Source organism: Misgurnus anguillicaudatus, chromosome 17, assembly GCF_027580225.2.
Source record: "Misgurnus anguillicaudatus chromosome 17, ASM2758022v2, whole genome shotgun sequence".
In the NCBI taxonomy this organism is placed as follows: Eukaryota; Metazoa; Chordata; class Actinopteri; order Cypriniformes; family Cobitidae; genus Misgurnus; species Misgurnus anguillicaudatus.
In genome coordinates, this window is record NC_073353.2 from 9240879 (window position 1) to 9258738 (window position 17860).

Here is a 17860-nt window from a genome sequence, read left to right on the forward strand (position 1 = left end):
ACGTGGAAGGACCCAATCAGTGCACCATCTAAAAAACACAAGTATACAACAAATGTAACTTTTAGAAAGGAATGCAGTTGGATGTAGCATTACAAATGTTATTATCCAAAACAAGCCTTAAAATATTATCCAGTTGTCGAGAGAACCAAGCTCATCATTTTAAATTAAAATTACGTAAAGTTTGCTAATCTTTCAGAGTTAATAATGTTTATGCATTTTAGTATTATAAACGTTTTTTTTTTTTTTTTGGTTCCACGGTATAAAAAACTGCTTTAGACAGTTCCAAGAATATTCATGTGTTTAAAACATAATAATGATAACAAAGAAAGATAATAATAATAATAATAATAAAAAAATTATATAAACTTTAAGAGGTCAAGAAGATGTCAGCCAGATATGAAAAAAAACTCTATTATCAGATAAACGAATATTATTGCAAAAACAAACAGTACGGCTTGTGGTTGAGAAAAGGAAATACCCTGCTTATTCATACTGTAGCTTTGTTGTGATGAGTATAAATATCTTTAAGGTAAGGGTTGTTCCTGTTACACTTACCTTTTGAACCCTTATAACCTTAAAACTTAAAAAAATTGTTGAAAGGACATTTTTTTAAAAATCTGACATTCAGAAATATGGATTTACTGGTGGGACTTTTTAATAAGGGACATTTTTATTTTTTTTAAACATAGATGCAAAAAAAAAAACCACATACACATTACATGAATGAAAATGTATATATTTTACATCTTTTACCCCCTTAAAATTTCCTACCAATTTCCAGAAGATATGTCATGATATTCTATTAAACCAGTATCTTTTAAATATTATACATTTAAATAATAGTACAACCATTTGCTATTACTTGACAACAAAACAACATACGTACTTACAGTCACAAAAAACACGATTTTAAAAGTATTTTTGTCACAGACATACCTGTCAAAATGTTTGAATGAATTCATTAATGCCCGAGCCCACTTTTATATTTTTTAAATGCTCTGGAGTTTTGGCTAAATTTGTATAACGCAATTTCCTATTCATCAACTCATCCTTAAGTGACTCAGGGGATTAGGCCAGTTTATACTGTATAGACCAAAATCATTAAATCCTCCAGACGTTCCAAACCACTGACAACACACCCAGACTGAAGACGGTGTGGAATGTCATTCATATGGTCCTGATTTTTCTTGCCACTACCATCAAAAGGGGACAGGAGGGAAGGATGAGGCGCTCAGCTGCAGAAACCCATCTGGTTAGTTGCTTACGTAGAAGCTCACCACAAACCCAGGCTATGCACTGGTTAAACTTTTGTGAAATTTCCCCCTTCCACTGATACTGTAAAATGCACAGAATAAGTACAGATACCTAATGTATAATGAATTAACAGCTTGCGTGTAAACTTCCAGCCCAATTTACTTCCAGTCCAGCATTATACAAAATAATATCTATTCTTTCTAACAGCAGCTGCAAATCATTAACATTATCCTTTTTTTAAATGTATGTATTAGTAACATTCACAATGAGGTTGCGTGCATTAACATAAGTTAAATAACATTTTAACAATAAATTAGAATGAACAAATAAAACAATTAAAAATAGTGTCCACCAAATATTGGTAATTTGTGTGAAAGCATGGTGTTAAATAGTGTGATTTGGTGGTGTAATGCATCTAGTTTAGTCATTTGGTGGTAGATATACTGTACTGTATATAAAATGTGCACAGTTTTTTTATAGAGTATAAAAGCTTATTTCCAGCTTAGCCTTTTCGTTCATTAATTTAAACTAGGGCAGAATGAACTTTGTGAGTGCATGTTGCATGTCAGGTTTGATATGATCTCTGGAAATGTCAGAGCAGCATTCGGAAACCGAGTGTATGATAAGAAGCCTCATCTCTGTATACAGCAAGATACACGTAAGTTTCATTCTTATTACCAAACTATTGTGTAGGAGCTGGCCTCCCCCAAGCTACCGTAAAACAGTAACAGAATTGTTTGTACTGTACAGTAAATCATTTGATACATTTCCAATGTAACCAGGGCCAACAAAGCTTTGGAAATGTGTAGTTTTAGCTAAATAAATGTTATAAGCATGACTCATGTAGATACATATTGGGTGTTTATTAAGAAATAAGATAGAAGCAGGGTCAAAACAGGCAGTAGTCTTTATAATAAGGCAATGCAGTCCATGCAATACAAAAGCCAGATGAGTAGGACAATGAAACAAGCAAGGGTTCAGCAAATGTATAATCCATAATTTATTTGAAACAACTAAATGTAACTCTGTTCTATATATACTTTTTTTAGTACCACCTCGGTTGGGGTTCCAAGCGATCCGAGCTGATACCAAAACGTGATGCGAAAACACAGTAGATCCCTGATTGGTCTGAGAGAACCGTCACTACCAACGTCATCACTATAATGTAAAATATAAGCTTTACCTTCATGCTAGCTTGAGCTGTCTCGAGCAAACCTGTTGTCATCTATGCTGTGCTGTAAGTTCCCAAACTCCCTTTAAGAGATGAAAAACATCCACAGGTTGAGAATCAGGAACACCACAACAGTTTCTTTTCAGACTTGCAATTTGTGGCGGCACATTCACAACGCGCACATCCACATATATCCTTAAATGCAACCTAAATGAGGCTCAGCGGAAAGCGTCAACGGGTGTTTGTACAGAAACTGTCATGTGAGACAGAGGTAGTGATAAACGCAATGTGCAAACATCTATTTGTGGTGGTCAATATAATTTTGTGGCAGACTAAGAAATAAATGAATGTACAACAATACACTCACTTGTATGATGTTAACATCCGAGCATCAAGTGGTCAATGGGTGATGAAGCCCAGACCCAAATGAGCCTAAGGGCATCCAGGTTTGGACAAAGTGATCAAAGTAAGTAGCTGGTGGAACAATTTAGGCTGAGCATATACATTACAGTTTGTTAAAAATGTGTGGTGGAGAGAGAGAGAGAGAGAGAGAGAGAGAGAGAGAGAGAGAGAGAGAGAGAGAGAGAGAGAGAGAGAGAGACTCGAACTGTAGTGACTCTCCCATGGATGCCCAGAGCTTGAAAGTTGAGAGAGCTAAGATAGTCTGGACCAGTTGTTAGAGGGTCATCGGAATGTAAAAGAGTCCCTCTTGGCACTGTGGAGGAGATGGCTCATTAACTTTGGCTTGGGTAAGCCCCACTGATGGAGCCAAGAAAGAGTTTTTGGGTTGGAGATTGTCATAGTGGAGTTTTGCTATTTTTTGACCATGGCCAATAGGTTACAGAGAGGTTACCCTCATAGCTAGTGGTTCACAAATCCCACAAAATAGTTCTCAGCAGATGATAGCATTCTGGAAAAGAAAGCACAGGGGAACAGATTGGAAAAGAAACTGTGACGTTGTGATAAGACTTCTCCTACTCCAGGATCTTTTGACCTCAACTACAAATAGTAGCGTAGGGACTTGTTTCAGAATCGGGGTGCTGGTAAACTGGGATATAAGTTTAGAGAATTCTAGGGTTGCTGCTGTGATGATGTGTGTGAGCAGAGAGCAGGTGAGCATAGCCACAATCAAGCTGTAGAAGTGGGCAATACCTAGAAATTGTTGCAGCCCTCTGTCCCAGATTGAGTGATGAGTTTTCTACTTGCCCCCACATATTCTAATACCATTACAAGCACTGCGAAGACCTAGCTTGCAGAAGATATGAAAATATCCCCAACCCCAAGAGATTTTAGGGTTGTGGAAATAGCAAACGATACTCTAGAATCAGTAGGTTTATGAGTGTGTTGGTAACATAGTTGGGCTCAGAAACATGTAATGTCCTGCTTCACCACAAGGAATGTAATTATCCAAGCGAATATGACATTGGCATTCAGATGGCTATTAAAGGCCAAGCTGTATGGGCTCTGAATTGCTGTTTCCGGGCTTCCACTGGCAATTGTTCCAAGGATAGCTGCTTGTCTCTGCTAGCCAGCTCAGCTTGTATAGTTTGGTATAAACCTCAGTGGCAGATTGAAAGGGGAATATGCCTCCCCCCATATGTTTTGTGCTGCTGCTGAAAGGTAAGAAGAAATTCTGTTGCTGTGGAGTGCCCTTGCAAGAATACCTTCCAAATATCTCCTTAATATTGAAAAGATCTAATGAAAATTAAATAGAGATATTATTCTCCCACAGCCAATGCTCATTGCAGGGTCTTCCCACTGAGTAATAATAAATGCTACCTTTGCCTGCTCAATGGGAAACCCTATCAATGGCTAGTAAATAAGACATTGTAACAGGAAGCCTTAAAAATATCCAGGGTGCCATCAAAGTTCCCCTGGAGGGCCAAACAAGGATTTATCATGAAAGGAGTTGTTGGCAGAGTGCTTATTGTGTTAATGTTAGCATGTGGCAAGGTAGAAGTGGGGATCAGCGCTGATGTGGGGGTCTACTAGCAAAGAAGACTCAGTACCTTGTCCATAGCAACAGTGATGCAGTTGAGCTGGTGGTACTGCTCAGTCAAAATGGCTACTAGGGATGCAAAGGCTGTGTCCACAGAAGGATGCAAATGATGTGTGTACAAAAGGACCACAAATGATCTCTGTACCTAAAAGAGGACAGATCTCAGAAAGCCTGTGTGGATCTGCTTATTAAGAGGTAAGATAAAGGCAGAGTAAGTACTGGCAGATTCACCAAAAAGGATATACAGTCAAGGCCAGACAATCAACAACAACAACAAAAAACAGGAAAATGGGTATAATCAAAAGACAACCAATGGTTTAGGAAACAGTATATTCCAGTGGTAGAAAGCAAAACAAATTTCACACGGGGGAAAAAGACTTGTATGATATAGAGTTGGGACCAAGTACACTATTGATTGTACTCCTGTAAAGCTTACTGGTATAGCATTGCGTTAGCACGCATAAGGTCATGGGTCTGAACCCAGGGAACACACAAACTGATAAAAATGTATACCTTGTAATGTGCTGTAAGTTGCTTTGAATAAAAGTGTCTCCCAAATTCATTAACGATTGTTGTGAACCTATAGTACCAAGTAAGAGACACGTAGTGCATACAATTTAGTCATCCTTTGTATGAATAAGTGTGAAAGCTATGTACAGACAGCAAAAATTGACTCCCAGCTGAACAATACCTAGATTTTAGAATTTAGTGAGCAGGTTCGCTGAGGACAACAAAAAACAGACCACCTGTGACTCATGACCTGGTTGTTTTATCACTGGGACTGTCCCATTTCAACAAAACCCAGCGTCAAGCAAACACACTTGCACAACTCCTACTCCGGATAAAAAAACTACATCCATTCTTCCCATAACGCTGGGTTCTTTGAGAAGCTGAACAAACTTAAATTTCCCTCACAAACAACAACACACTTCTCAGGTGAAGTTGATTTCGTGTCAGCTCTTGGTTGGTGTGTGCGTGAGCTATTCTGGGTGAAATGCCAATATGAGGACTTCCAAAGTACTTCCTGGACTGCTTGCACAACATATTTAGTAGTAAAAAAACTTGTACAAAAGTGCATTTGGCACCTCATCCTTTCAACTTTAGCATGAGAAATCCAGCTCTTTAACTGTGTTAATAAGTCAGAATGCATAAAATACCATTAGACCTCTTCCCCTTTAAGTAGTGCACATTTGGCATCACATATCAATTGCATGTTGATGGAATGATAGTTTTTCATACTCAGGAATACAAATGGATAATTTGATGAAGCCTTATGTACAGTATGTAGTCAATTTCCAGAACGCTGGGTAATCTTTGCTTCACTTCCAGGTGATAAACCATAGGGGAATTTTAACAATTGGAGTATTACACCATCATGAACACCTGGGATGGTGCAACTTATGGATGGATTAGATATTTCTGAGCTGTCTGCAAACTCCCACAGGAATGTTTCTGTTGCCAAAAAGCCAAGCACTGACAACACATGTACGTGTACAGGAAGGCTGAGGGATTTTTTGGGGACTTCCTTTTAAGTTTTGGCACAAATATATTGCATAAATATAAATACAAAAGAATTGGTCTGGTTCAGGGGGTTTTAATGTTTTTTTATGGAGGGGAAGCAAGGACCCTTAGACGAGGGAGTCATGAAGCAGGTGCCCCCTGATACTAAATGTGTAAAAGAGTTATTTAAGTAAGTATGAGATGCTGCTTTATTGCATTAGGCACAATGCAAAGCGTAGTAAAGCACAACTATTGACCAATCTGAATCAAGGACTGAAACGAACTGTTTTATAGATAGAAATAAACATATTGTCACACAGCAATGTTAAGACAGCATATTAACACTATTTAGGGTGCTAATGATTAATCATGCAAATGTGCGTTTTCTCAATGAATGAATTGAATGAATTACAGTGAAATCCCAGCAAATCCAAATGCCGACTTGCCAAACAACTAGTGGTCTGTGGACATTGGCATATGGCCAGACATTGCTTTTCCTGACATATATGTTTGTCTTGTCTAACACTATTAAACCATCCCACCTTTGTAGAACACAAGGCTCATCATAATGGATGTTTATAATGAAGGCTCACTGACAAAACTTTGCAATTACACAGAATAAGAGAATTCATTGTTGTATTTTTTATCCCCAAATTTTAGACATTTGGCTACTGCTACTCATTTACTTCTCATTTGAGTCTGGACAAAGACCGCTCCAAATTTTTGTTGAATCTGTTTTGTGGTTGAACAGTCTTTACCCACTTTTTAGATGGCTTATTTACGCTAGGCCAGTGCTTCTCAATTATTTTCTGTCACGCCCATGGAAGAGGTAAACATTTCGCGCCCCCCCAACTCTCCGCCGCGACTGTAAATAGTATAATTTGTCTATAAAATTACACATCTGCAAAACATTGTATCCTTATTAACATTGAGCAAACACAAAAAGAAAACACAAAAAAAGAAATATTGATCAACTTACAACAAAGAATAACTTTACTAACATTGTTTTTTAGTCTGTAACAGAAAAGACTTAAAATGCATCAATTTGCCTAAAATACAAAAATCAATCCTTATTTAAAGTATAATATTTTTTGACCATTTGATACTGAAAAATTAAATATAATCAATAAATAATAATAAAAAACACAAGCGGCTTATCAGCGTGATTGGGGTGTAATCTCTTTAAAAATCACTTTCTGAAAAAGTATTTTCCCTGGGGTCTCGTGCGCCCCCCCTGGTGTCGCTTAGAGCCCCCCCTGGGGGTCCCGCCCCACTATTTGAGAAGCACTGCGCAAGGCTAATGTCTTTCACGCAGACATTTTTACCACTCAGTGGGCGTAACCGCTAGCCTGGCTAACACCAGACCAGTCTCATAGAGAATGAGACGTGGTCTGGGAACTATATGCTCATTTTCTTGTATTTGAGGAGTGATTTACAAATGCCCAGAGCCGTTTATTGGGCGCTACTAATGTCTATCAAACGCGTCTGTATGTAGCTCATAGCCAATCGTTTCATTAATACCAGATGACGTATGTAGAGCAACATAAGTTCAAACGTAAACAACTTTTATCGGGTATGTGTGCACACAGCTGAAAGCTATGCAACTAAACTGATAGCTGTTTATTGATATTAAAAATCAACACAAGTTAGTGGCACTGTGACAACCACAGTACAGGCATAATGACAATATAATATTAATAAATACCGCTTACCATTTATAAGTTAAATGTACTTTGTCGACGTCATCGTCTTGCTGCCCTCTCCCCTTTCTGTAATTGGTTCCCTATTTCAGGGGCAAAATTGGTCCATGGTTTCCATGCTAGACTTGCAGTGTGAATAAATTTGAGCGCAAGGCAGCATGGGGAAACCCAAGCTACGTAACTGCAGTCACTTTCGCCGAAGGTGACGTCACATGCATACCCTCAATAGGAAATGTCTATAAGAATATTTATATGGCTGTTCTTCAAATTGTTTCAGGTATTTTCATGATAATGACGAATATTTTGAATGATTTTGTTTATCAATTGTTGCTTTTTTAAATGCATGTGACGCTTTACAGCATTGACAATATGAACAGCTTTAAAAAGCCGTCCAAGTAGAAACGACTAATTTTTTAGCAAATAAATCTGACAGCGTTATTTATGACTCTGTCTGTGAAACCAGGCCAAAGTCTCAAAATCTAATTCTGAGATACCAATTCTGAGATATCAAAGTTTAATTTTAACCATTAATTTCACTATGAGTTCAATCTTTGTCATGGTCTTACTTAGTCAATAATAAAGATATCAAGGTTATTTTATTCACAGAATATTCTTTACATTATGTTAGATGATTTTATGTAGAAAACAGTACAGTACAGTACAGTAAACCAAATAACAATTAAGAGATTAATAGGACACATTCGTAACAAAATAAGAGTTTTATTAAAGTTCACAATAGTAACAATAGTAACAAGGAGAATGTCATGGGCTTGCCAGATCTTTTGTACTAGACTCAGGTCTGAGTACCTGGCAAGACCATGACAGTACTATGTTCTGTGTGGGAACATGTGGAGTCTTATAGTATGTGTGGCTTCCACGTGTTCCCAGTGTCTTGTCGCTGTCATGGTCTTGCCAGACCTTTGTGTAGATTCAGGTCTTATTTCAGAGGGCAAGATTATGGCAGCATTGTGTGCTGTGTGGGAACACATGTTTTCATATTATGTATTTGTGTCACATGTTCCCAGTGTCTTGTCACTTTCACCCTACTCCCTTATGTACTCGTGTCTTACGTAATTAATTATGTTCACCTGTTCCCCATTGATGTGGTGTCTTTATAATGCCCTCGTGTTCTCTGTCGTGTGTGCGTGCGTTGTCGTATTTATTGAGAGTTTAGTGTATTCATGTATTCCGTGTTTAAGATCTGTTCCTGTTGTTCCTGTTTAAGTTTGTGTCCCATCACAGTGTTTAGTTTATATTCTGTTTTACCCCCACGTGGGTGTTTCTGTTCTGTTTTAATAAATATATAGTTTATTTTCGTACTCCTTGTCTGCGTTTGGGTTCATCTTTAGTTTTCATTATTCGGTGTATCCCACCGTGACAGAAAATGCACTACATGTTATTTAAAGTAATTTTTGTTAAAAAATATTTTTAATTTAACTGATTAATTATTATTTTTATTATATAGTAAATATAATATATATGAAATGTGATCCAAAAATATACCAAACCTGATGTTTTACATTTAGTTTACGTGTGGCTGGGAGCATATTTAAATGTTAGTGTACGAGCTAGCATTTGGAAAATACAAACACTCTGAAAATATGATTTATGAACAATTTACACAAAATTCATTCTGTTGGGGTTACAATAAATGAGGCCCATACAATAAATCCATTTAGCCTGGACACTGGGCTTTACAATTTGCTAATTTTTACACATACAAACAGCTACACACTAATGCAAAGGTAAAATCAATAAACAGTTTAATGTGCCTACTTGCTGTAAGGTGAACAGTTTTGCTTTAAGAGCCAAAGAACCTTAAAAGGCAAGCTCTGCCCCGAGTTCAGTTACAACTTTAAGGGTGGGTGATTTCCCGGACAGGGCTTATCCTTGTCGCAATTTATCCTTACACATTGGGGCAGTTTCCTGAAAAGGGATTAGACTAGTCCTAGACTAAAATAAATATAAGAGCTGTCCAAACTGAAATATCTTAAAATACATCAGTGCCCTTTGTTTTGCCTCAAAATGCACGCCAGCAATGTTTAAGGCATGTTTGTTAAAACTAGTTATATTTTATAATCAAACTAAGGACTAGTTCTGGTTAAGATAATCCCTGTCCGCGAAACTAACCCTTAATATACCTAAGGCCTAGTCCTGGATTGATCTAAACCCTGTCCAGAAAACCGCCCCTAAGAGAACTAGCAAAGTTTTTCTATTAAGACAGTTCAATCAAAGTTTTTTTTCTATGTGCATGCCGTCTCGGATGACATGCATGCTGAAAATAAATTTTTCCAGCCATCAACAACAAGAAACACAAGAGGGAAGAAATGTTGCCACAAGACTATTGGCAGTGATCATTCAAGACAGAAGCTAGTACTGGAGCTTTTGCTCATAGAGCTTCTGTCCACATGAAAGTAGAAAGAGAGAGAAGCTTGTTAAACTGTCATTTGTTTGGAAAAGGCCACTCTTTTAAGCATTGCGTGTGTGTGCGTGTGCGTGCGTGTGTGTATGATAATTTCAATATGCCCCTAAACAATGAAGTAATTCTTTGCTTTAGTTTAAATAAAATGGTACTTCTGCTGTGCCCGAAATAGCCTCCTACACTCTAAAAACAAACGGTGCTATATAGCACCAAAAGTGGTTCTTTGCTCGTAATCATAGAAGAACCGTTTTTAGTGCCATATAGCACCGGTGAAGCACCAGTGAAGCACCTGTGTAGAACCAAATAGTGCTTTGTAGAACCATATGTGGTGCTATATGGCCCCTATATGGTTCTACACAGGTGCTTCACTGGTGCTTCACCGGTGCTATATGGCACTATATACCCTCATTCACTACTCCCTACATTAGTCCCGACATTAGTCCACTAATACAGTTCACTCAAAGGAGAATGAAAACAAGTAAGGAAATTCGGACAGTTTAGCTCACTGGAAATGAAAATTAATTAACCATGTTTTTTTGTGGTAAAAGTGTAGTAACCATGTTTTTTTGGTGTATTGATTACTATTATTAAAGCCATGGTTTAACTACAGTAACCATGATGTAACTATGGCTTATTTTGTGGTAACTATGGTTTTACTACAGTGACAATCGTTTTTTACTGTAGTAAAACCATGGTTAATTTTCTTAAGGGTGAGACATGAGAATTCGTAAGGACAAGTCAGAGTAGTCATGCAGCGGTTGTACACTCGCTCATTAATGCAGTGCATTGTGGGGTTGAATGAGTACACTCAATAATGGCCACTAGGGTTTTGAACACCACTATTTAAAGTACACTGTTAGACTTAACTGTATTTTCTACAGTTACTTACCACAAAATGCCTAGTAAAATACCATCATTTTCTTTTCCAGTTCATTACTTTAATATGCATTGTATTATGGATATTAACATTTAATTTGTAGTGATTTATTGTATTTTTTACTGTATTTGCGGTAGACTGCTGTAAAACAACAGCAGTAGTGCTACTGTAGTTGAATAAAACAGTTTTATAGAAGCATTTAAAATGGAAAAATAAAATATCTATATTAAATGAAATACATTTTATTTGTTATGCTTTTAGCACTGAAGCAAATTTCAAAATGTGACATGTATTTCAGCAGTGTAAATAAGATTTGAACTCTGACCTCAAGACTTCAAAACACTAGTGACACCAAGATTTCGCTTCTCGGAGTGTTTCTTGCTGAATTTAAATGAAAACAAGCTGCTTTGCTTTTCGTATTAGCTACAGCCTTGAAAAGCTTGTGGCGTGAACTACAGGAGGAGGGTGTAATCTTTTTTTTAACGTGAATTTTACTTGGGGAGTGTAGCGAGTAATTTTTGTTTAAAAGTGACTCTGTGGGGCACTGTGGTAGTGCTACAGATCTATGACACGGGTGACCCTGGTTCGATTCCCCTTCAAGGCAATATAGTTTTTAAAACTAGGTTACAGTAAGGGTATTATACTGTAAAATGGAACTGCGGTAAGGGCATCATACTGTAAAAAACATGTACAGTTATGGTACTGTAATGGGGCAGTTACAGTACGAGTTACCGCATATATACAATAAAAAGTCTAACAGTGTAGGGGGCAATTTCGGACACAGCCTTTCACGCTTTCCTCAAAGCCTCAAGGACTTATGGTAGTTTGTGACCCACAAAAATATCAAAGAGTGATTTAATACAATTTTCATTTGTATTTTCACGTTTATTGAGTGCAATGTCTGAAGAAAATGACTTTTAAAAGACACATCTCTTGAAAAACAGTTTTCCCCAAAAATATTCTTTTATGATAGTAGTTTATCTGTCATGAGAATCCTTGGTCAAGGCTTGTGACTAATCCTTTTGGATTTTAGATGAACATTTCATGAAAATAATCTTGCACCAGACAAGTATGTTTGCAGACATTCAAAAAGAATCCAAGTCTCATTGAGAAGCGTAGAATCTGCATATGCCTTTGTGGTTAGCTAGAGTAATATTGATTTGGTATCATTATGGTACAAAGAGGAAAACAATAGCATCTGTTTGTCATTACACAGGCAGAGTAATAAACTCCATGACAAGAGCAGAACTCTAAACATGCAAACACTTGGGCCGTCCAACCGACTCAAGATGCATTATATTTAACATTGTTACACTTATACTGCCAATTTGAAACTAACTTTCTAAAAAAAAATCAAACTTTTGATAAGTTATGAAAAATGGAAAGGATTGGAAATAATGTTTGGGTTTGATTATAACTAAACAGTGATGTTTCTGGAGGTTATTTTCATCATTTATTTATTTTAAATGTAGTTCTGAACGTAGCTTCAGTAGGAGCCTCAACATTAAGGTCTGTCAATCATCATTATGAGCGTATATAAGGCAGCCTCCAAGCTTCTGCATCCAGCTGCAATTCTTCCGGGATTCCTGCTCCTCCCCATCTTCTCATGCACTGCTCTCTTTCATCCTCTTTGCAGTTCTGTTGCAGGGGGATTGAACTTGGGGCATAAGCTCAGGCCCTTATAGGTTCGCTCTCTCTTGGGGCTTTTCCATTGCATACACTGTAAAAAATATTTTTTTGAATTTGTAAATAAAGTTAGCATTATCTAAGTACACTGAAAAAAATAATACGCTGGATTTACTAAAAAAAATTAATATGTAGTGCATAATTTTGCACCCACTTTCTTAAGTAAGTTTTACATTAAATTTTAAGCAATTTAAGCAACTGCAATTTTTTAAATAAGTTTTACATGAAATTGTAAGCAGTTTAAGCTTAATTTTTTAAGGAATTGCTTAAAATGTCATGTAAAACTTGCTTAAAAAGAGGGACGCAAAAATGATGCACTATATCTTTTATTTAATCGAGCTAATTATTATTAACATATGTTTTACTTACAAATACTATTTTGTCTTTCTACTTCAAAATGTCACATTTATTTCAATGACTTACTTTTAGTTTTTTTATAATTTGTAAATACAGTCATAAATTTAAATGAAATTGCTCAAGTAATATTAACTTTGTGTTTTGTCATCTAAATCATTTGATGGAAAAACGACAAATGCAAGTGAAAGATACTTACTAACCCAGACAATAGATGTGCATGACCAGCTAACAGAGAAAAGTTCTAAAAACATTCCTTAAAAGTTCCTAACGTTCCCAAATAAACATTCGGCCAACATAAAAAGTGTGCTGTTTTTAAAACATTTTAAGAACGTTTCTGGATTGTCTGAACGTTAGAAGAATGTTACATTTTACCATTTTCAAATGTTATGACAATGTCATGTTTTAATGTTCACACCTTAAAATTCCAGTGTACCGTGGGAAGGTTACTTGACGGAAAACTTACAAATCAAACAAATACAACAACTCAAAAACAAAAAGCTAAACATGTCACATATCTTTAGAAAGCTGAAATTGTTGTGATTCGACTGATGTAAACTATTTAAAGATACAATCAACACAGCAGGTACAATTTGTGTCTTTTTTTTAGCCTTTATAAGGAATTTTAGTTTTCTAGAAAAAGAAAAAACATTGCATTTTATTATTTTAAAACTGTTAAAAAACATTATTTCTGAATGTTTGATAATAATGTTGTAGAAAACACAATTCACTTATTAAGATTAGATGTTGATGTTTTGTTTTATTTAAAGTCATCATTATGGTGATCAGTGTTTGTTGGACTCTTGACCCTTGACATCTTGCTTGCTAGATTTTCCCTGGTTGCATTAATTTTGTATGTATAAAACACATTTGTTATGGTAATGTGAAGTTAATAGTGCAATTATGTGATGGTTGATACATAATAATAAAGATCATCATCTAACTAATTGATTTACTCTATTTTTTGTCAGAATGAAATCCAGCTCTCTCACAGCAGTTTGTCATTTAGGATTTTTAGAAACTATGGACAAAAATGAACCGGTGTGCATTTGAGACGCACAAATATCAAGAATCAGAGTATGAATCTCAACAATAGTGACAATAAAGCTTCATGCTACAATTCATGCTGGGTATCAACTAATTAAAAATCTCATCCAGGACTCCCAGCATGCACAGCGGCATGGATAAATAATGAACTTTTTACAATTTTCTTTGTCACTATTGTTGAGATTTGTACTCTGATTCTTGATGTTTGTGCATCTCAAATACATTACTTAAAAATCCCATGTGAACATAACTTTGAAAATTCTAGTTAAAGCTGCCGATAGTTATGTTTAGCCTTTGTTTGGCAATTCTTTTAAATTTACTAGCATTTTCTGTGTGAAAATTGTTTTCTAGCTTATGCTGTGCATACATGTGGACGTGCACGTCGCGGATGTGCCGCCACAAACTGCAAGGAAAACACTGGCATGGTGTTCCTCATTCTCATGTTTTTTACCACTAAAAGTAAGTTTGGGAACTTACAACAAAGCACAGATAACAACAGGTTTGCTCGAGACAGCGCACGCATAAAGATAAAGCTAATCTTGCATTTAGCAGTAGATAGTGACAATTGTCTCAGACCAATCAGTGATCTACAGTGTTTTCACCTCATATTTAAGTATCAGCTCCCTCGTAACTCCAACTGAGGTGGTACTAAAAATGTTATTGGGTACTACGTTCTGTACCCAGTGGAAAAGCCCCAAAAGTAAGCGGACCCGACCCAACCCGTGTGGTACTATGCAATCGAAAAGGGTCATTTGAAGGTTCAGAGCTCCCTTCATGGACAGGAAGCCAAATTCGTTATTAAGACTGCATGTGCAAACAAACTAGTGAAATGCCAATCATCATAAAAGCGGATAGTTTTTTCACCTTGAGACATATTTGATATTTATGGTCTGACATAATATCTGAGCTAAACCCATTCCTAAAGGAAAAGTTTTCCCCAAAATTAAAACTTGATTAACTCACCCTTAAGGGATTTAAAACCCCAGTGCAGTCCCGGCGCCATGGACGGGCTTTGGGGGGCCAGGCCCGCCCTGTGAGTCACTAGTGCCCGCCCTGGACAAGCCTGCTGTCTCCCTTCACTTGCACTTTTTTTTTACTTATTGTTTTGTATATATATTCTCATCAATATAAATAAAAATGTATATTTTAAAGGCGCTCTAAGCGAATCTGAGTGACATCACTTTTTGTTGATGTTTGAACTGTTTTCAAACAAACGGAGCGCAGCTAACTCCTCCTGCTCCCCCTCCCTTCCGTGCTTTCATGAACGCACCCAACCCCCACCCTCAAATCCTTTTTGTCGTTTATTGGCTGGAACACTTTGTTATGGTTTCTGTTTGTAGGTTTGGCCACTTTGTTTTTATTGCAGTTTGCTGTCTACATAGATCGAGTTTTTTACAGTTTGATTAGCGGACAGGCAGCAAGCAGATAGTGAGGAGACGTCTTCTGTATTTAACAAAAAATGTTTTATGGTCTAAAACTTAGAGCACCTTTAAATGTATTTGGTTGGTTTGTCGATAGTGAGCGCGGAAACGTTTGGTTGTTTGCTAAGCATAGCGCCACCGCTTAACTTTAAGACACGATAGAGTGTTGCAGTGAGACTGACGCGTTATGATTCTGCTGTGAAATTTTTTTACAGTGTGTGTTTTTAGACTACTTCAGTAGACTAGGTACAATCTTTACGACTCCTCCGTTGTATTGCGTATGTCGGTTCTTCTTAGTTTTTGTCCATTTAATTAATAATTAATGATATTATGCATTGCAGTGAGGTTGATCTCATTTATGCCCCCCCCCTGAAAAAATTAAATGCCCGTCTGTGAATTTGTGTCTGGCTCCGGGTCTGCCCCAGTGTCTTTCGTTGTTGGTTACAATGAAACCTAAATTATCCAAAAGTGTAATACAGTCAAAGAGAGGCAACACTCTTCACACAAAAATCTGCATTTGGATTCTGAAAAGTGAGTAAATGATAACAAAATATTCATTTTTGGGTGAACTCTCCCTTTAACACAATGTTGAAGTTTTGAGGAGACAGGTACCCAGGTAATACAGAAATAAACACTAAATTAATTTAAGTGCAACACAAAATGCATCTTGTTTACTGATGAATCATGTAGTAGTTGGTTTTGTTGTAATATAGACATAATATTACATATACAGTTCACCAGTGAGAATTGTGTTTTAGAAAACCAGTAAAATTAACCTTTTTACACTTCACAATATTACTTCATGACAGACATAAAATGCTTGGAAAAGGGAAGTTTTCAAAAACGTTTCAAACGCCCTTCTAATCTGCCATTGATCAGAGATAATCAGACAGAAATCCCACCACAAACTCATGCCAAAGAAACTAAAGGTTGCATTTCACTTAGTGCTATTAGTAAAACAATAAATACAAGAAAGAATGTTAAAAAGTTAAACAGATGGAAGAGTAAGAAATTTCAAGACGCCATTCACATGCAAGAATTCATAGTTCATCACAATTCTTAAAACATATCGGGGAAGTTCAGTAAACAGATACTGAAACCTGAATGTATCTCAGCGACCACATAAATGCTCCAGCATCTTCAGGTATTACAGACCTATAAACAAGCAATTAGCCTTTTCTCACTCTCAATCAAACAAAGCCAAGACTCTTTAGCCAAGTTTCCTCAGCAGACCACAGTACAGCCCTTGAAATCCTAGAGCGAGAGCTACAGGATGCTGGGAACGGTCAGGTCATGGGAACGCTCTGTATTCCACCTATCACACCCACATCCACTCGCGCCTGAACTGGACCGTGCCAAAAGAGGTATTCATGTAACCATGTGTCTTTCAATGATCATTCTTTCCACTGTGGGAGTAATTGACTTTCTCTACTTTCAGGTCGACTGGACGCTCTTTCGCCTATAATTCCCAATGAGTGATGGACGGCTGCAATGCAGATGCTATGGAACTGTTTACAGACGCGTAGCACTGTCATTACCCAGACATTTACAGTAAATACCAGACGGCTCTTCATCACGCCAGATGAATAATGTGAATGAATAATGAGTGCTTGATGAATTAAAGTAAAACATCTGTGCGTGTAATGAATGTCTTCTCCTCCCTGTAACCCTGTTTATTATGGAAGGTCGGGGGATAAATTTGTTGTTTTCGACTGTTGAGCGTGGCCGTATTTATATAATTTCCTATGGGAATAGCTTGTTATTTTACTAGGCAGCGTGCGTATTAAAAGAGGGTCTCGGTCACCAAATAAAATGTTCAAAACATTGATTACACAAATATTTTTACACAGTGACAACTTTTCATCAGATTGCTATGTAATTTAGTCATGGATATTTTATGCAGACCAGGATTTTGTTTGCGGCAGTGAAAGAACATGAGAAATTCAATTTTAGTTACCTTAAATTACTGTTATCATTACGGTCATGTTGTTCCAACTTTGTATCATTTTCGTTCTTTTAAGACACTAAAGGATGTTAGGCAAAACAAAAAAGAACCAAAAAGTATGTAGCAATCCCCATAAAGGGACGTTCACACTATGGATGATAATGATAAATATAGTTTTAAAAAATTTTCTCAATTAAAGAAATATTCCACTTTCATAAAAAATTCTGATCATTTACTTTCCCCCATGTCATCCAAGACATTTTACTTTCTTTTTCACAAGAAAACATTCTAGCAGTGGCGCCCGGTTCTTTTTTTTCGAGGACGCACGATGCGAAGTTCGTCACAACATGTATGTAGCCGGTCATGTGTGTGGTTCGTAATTTCAAAATATGTGTTTGGACGTCGAGTGAACCTATGTGCATCACGTGTCTTGTCAAAATAAGTGCCTGCTGCAGACGCGTCTAAAGGGTTTATGATAAAAGAG

The 17860-nt window shown here is 36.8% G+C and overlaps 1 protein-coding gene across 1 annotated transcript in view; it reads right to left on the minus strand.

Annotated features, from left to right (window-relative positions):
- Positions 1–11285: 11285 nt before the first annotated feature.
- The window catches only part of epsti1 (epithelial stromal interaction 1), an 80167-nt gene continuing 73592 nt past the window's right edge, over positions 11286–17860 (minus strand). Inside the window, exon 11 of the mRNA XM_073854953.1 lies at positions 11286–12643. Within this exon, the coding sequence (XP_073711054.1) occupies positions 12603–12643 (41 nt within the window). The 3' untranslated portion in view covers positions 11286–12602. The remainder of the gene's footprint in view (positions 12644–17860) is intronic.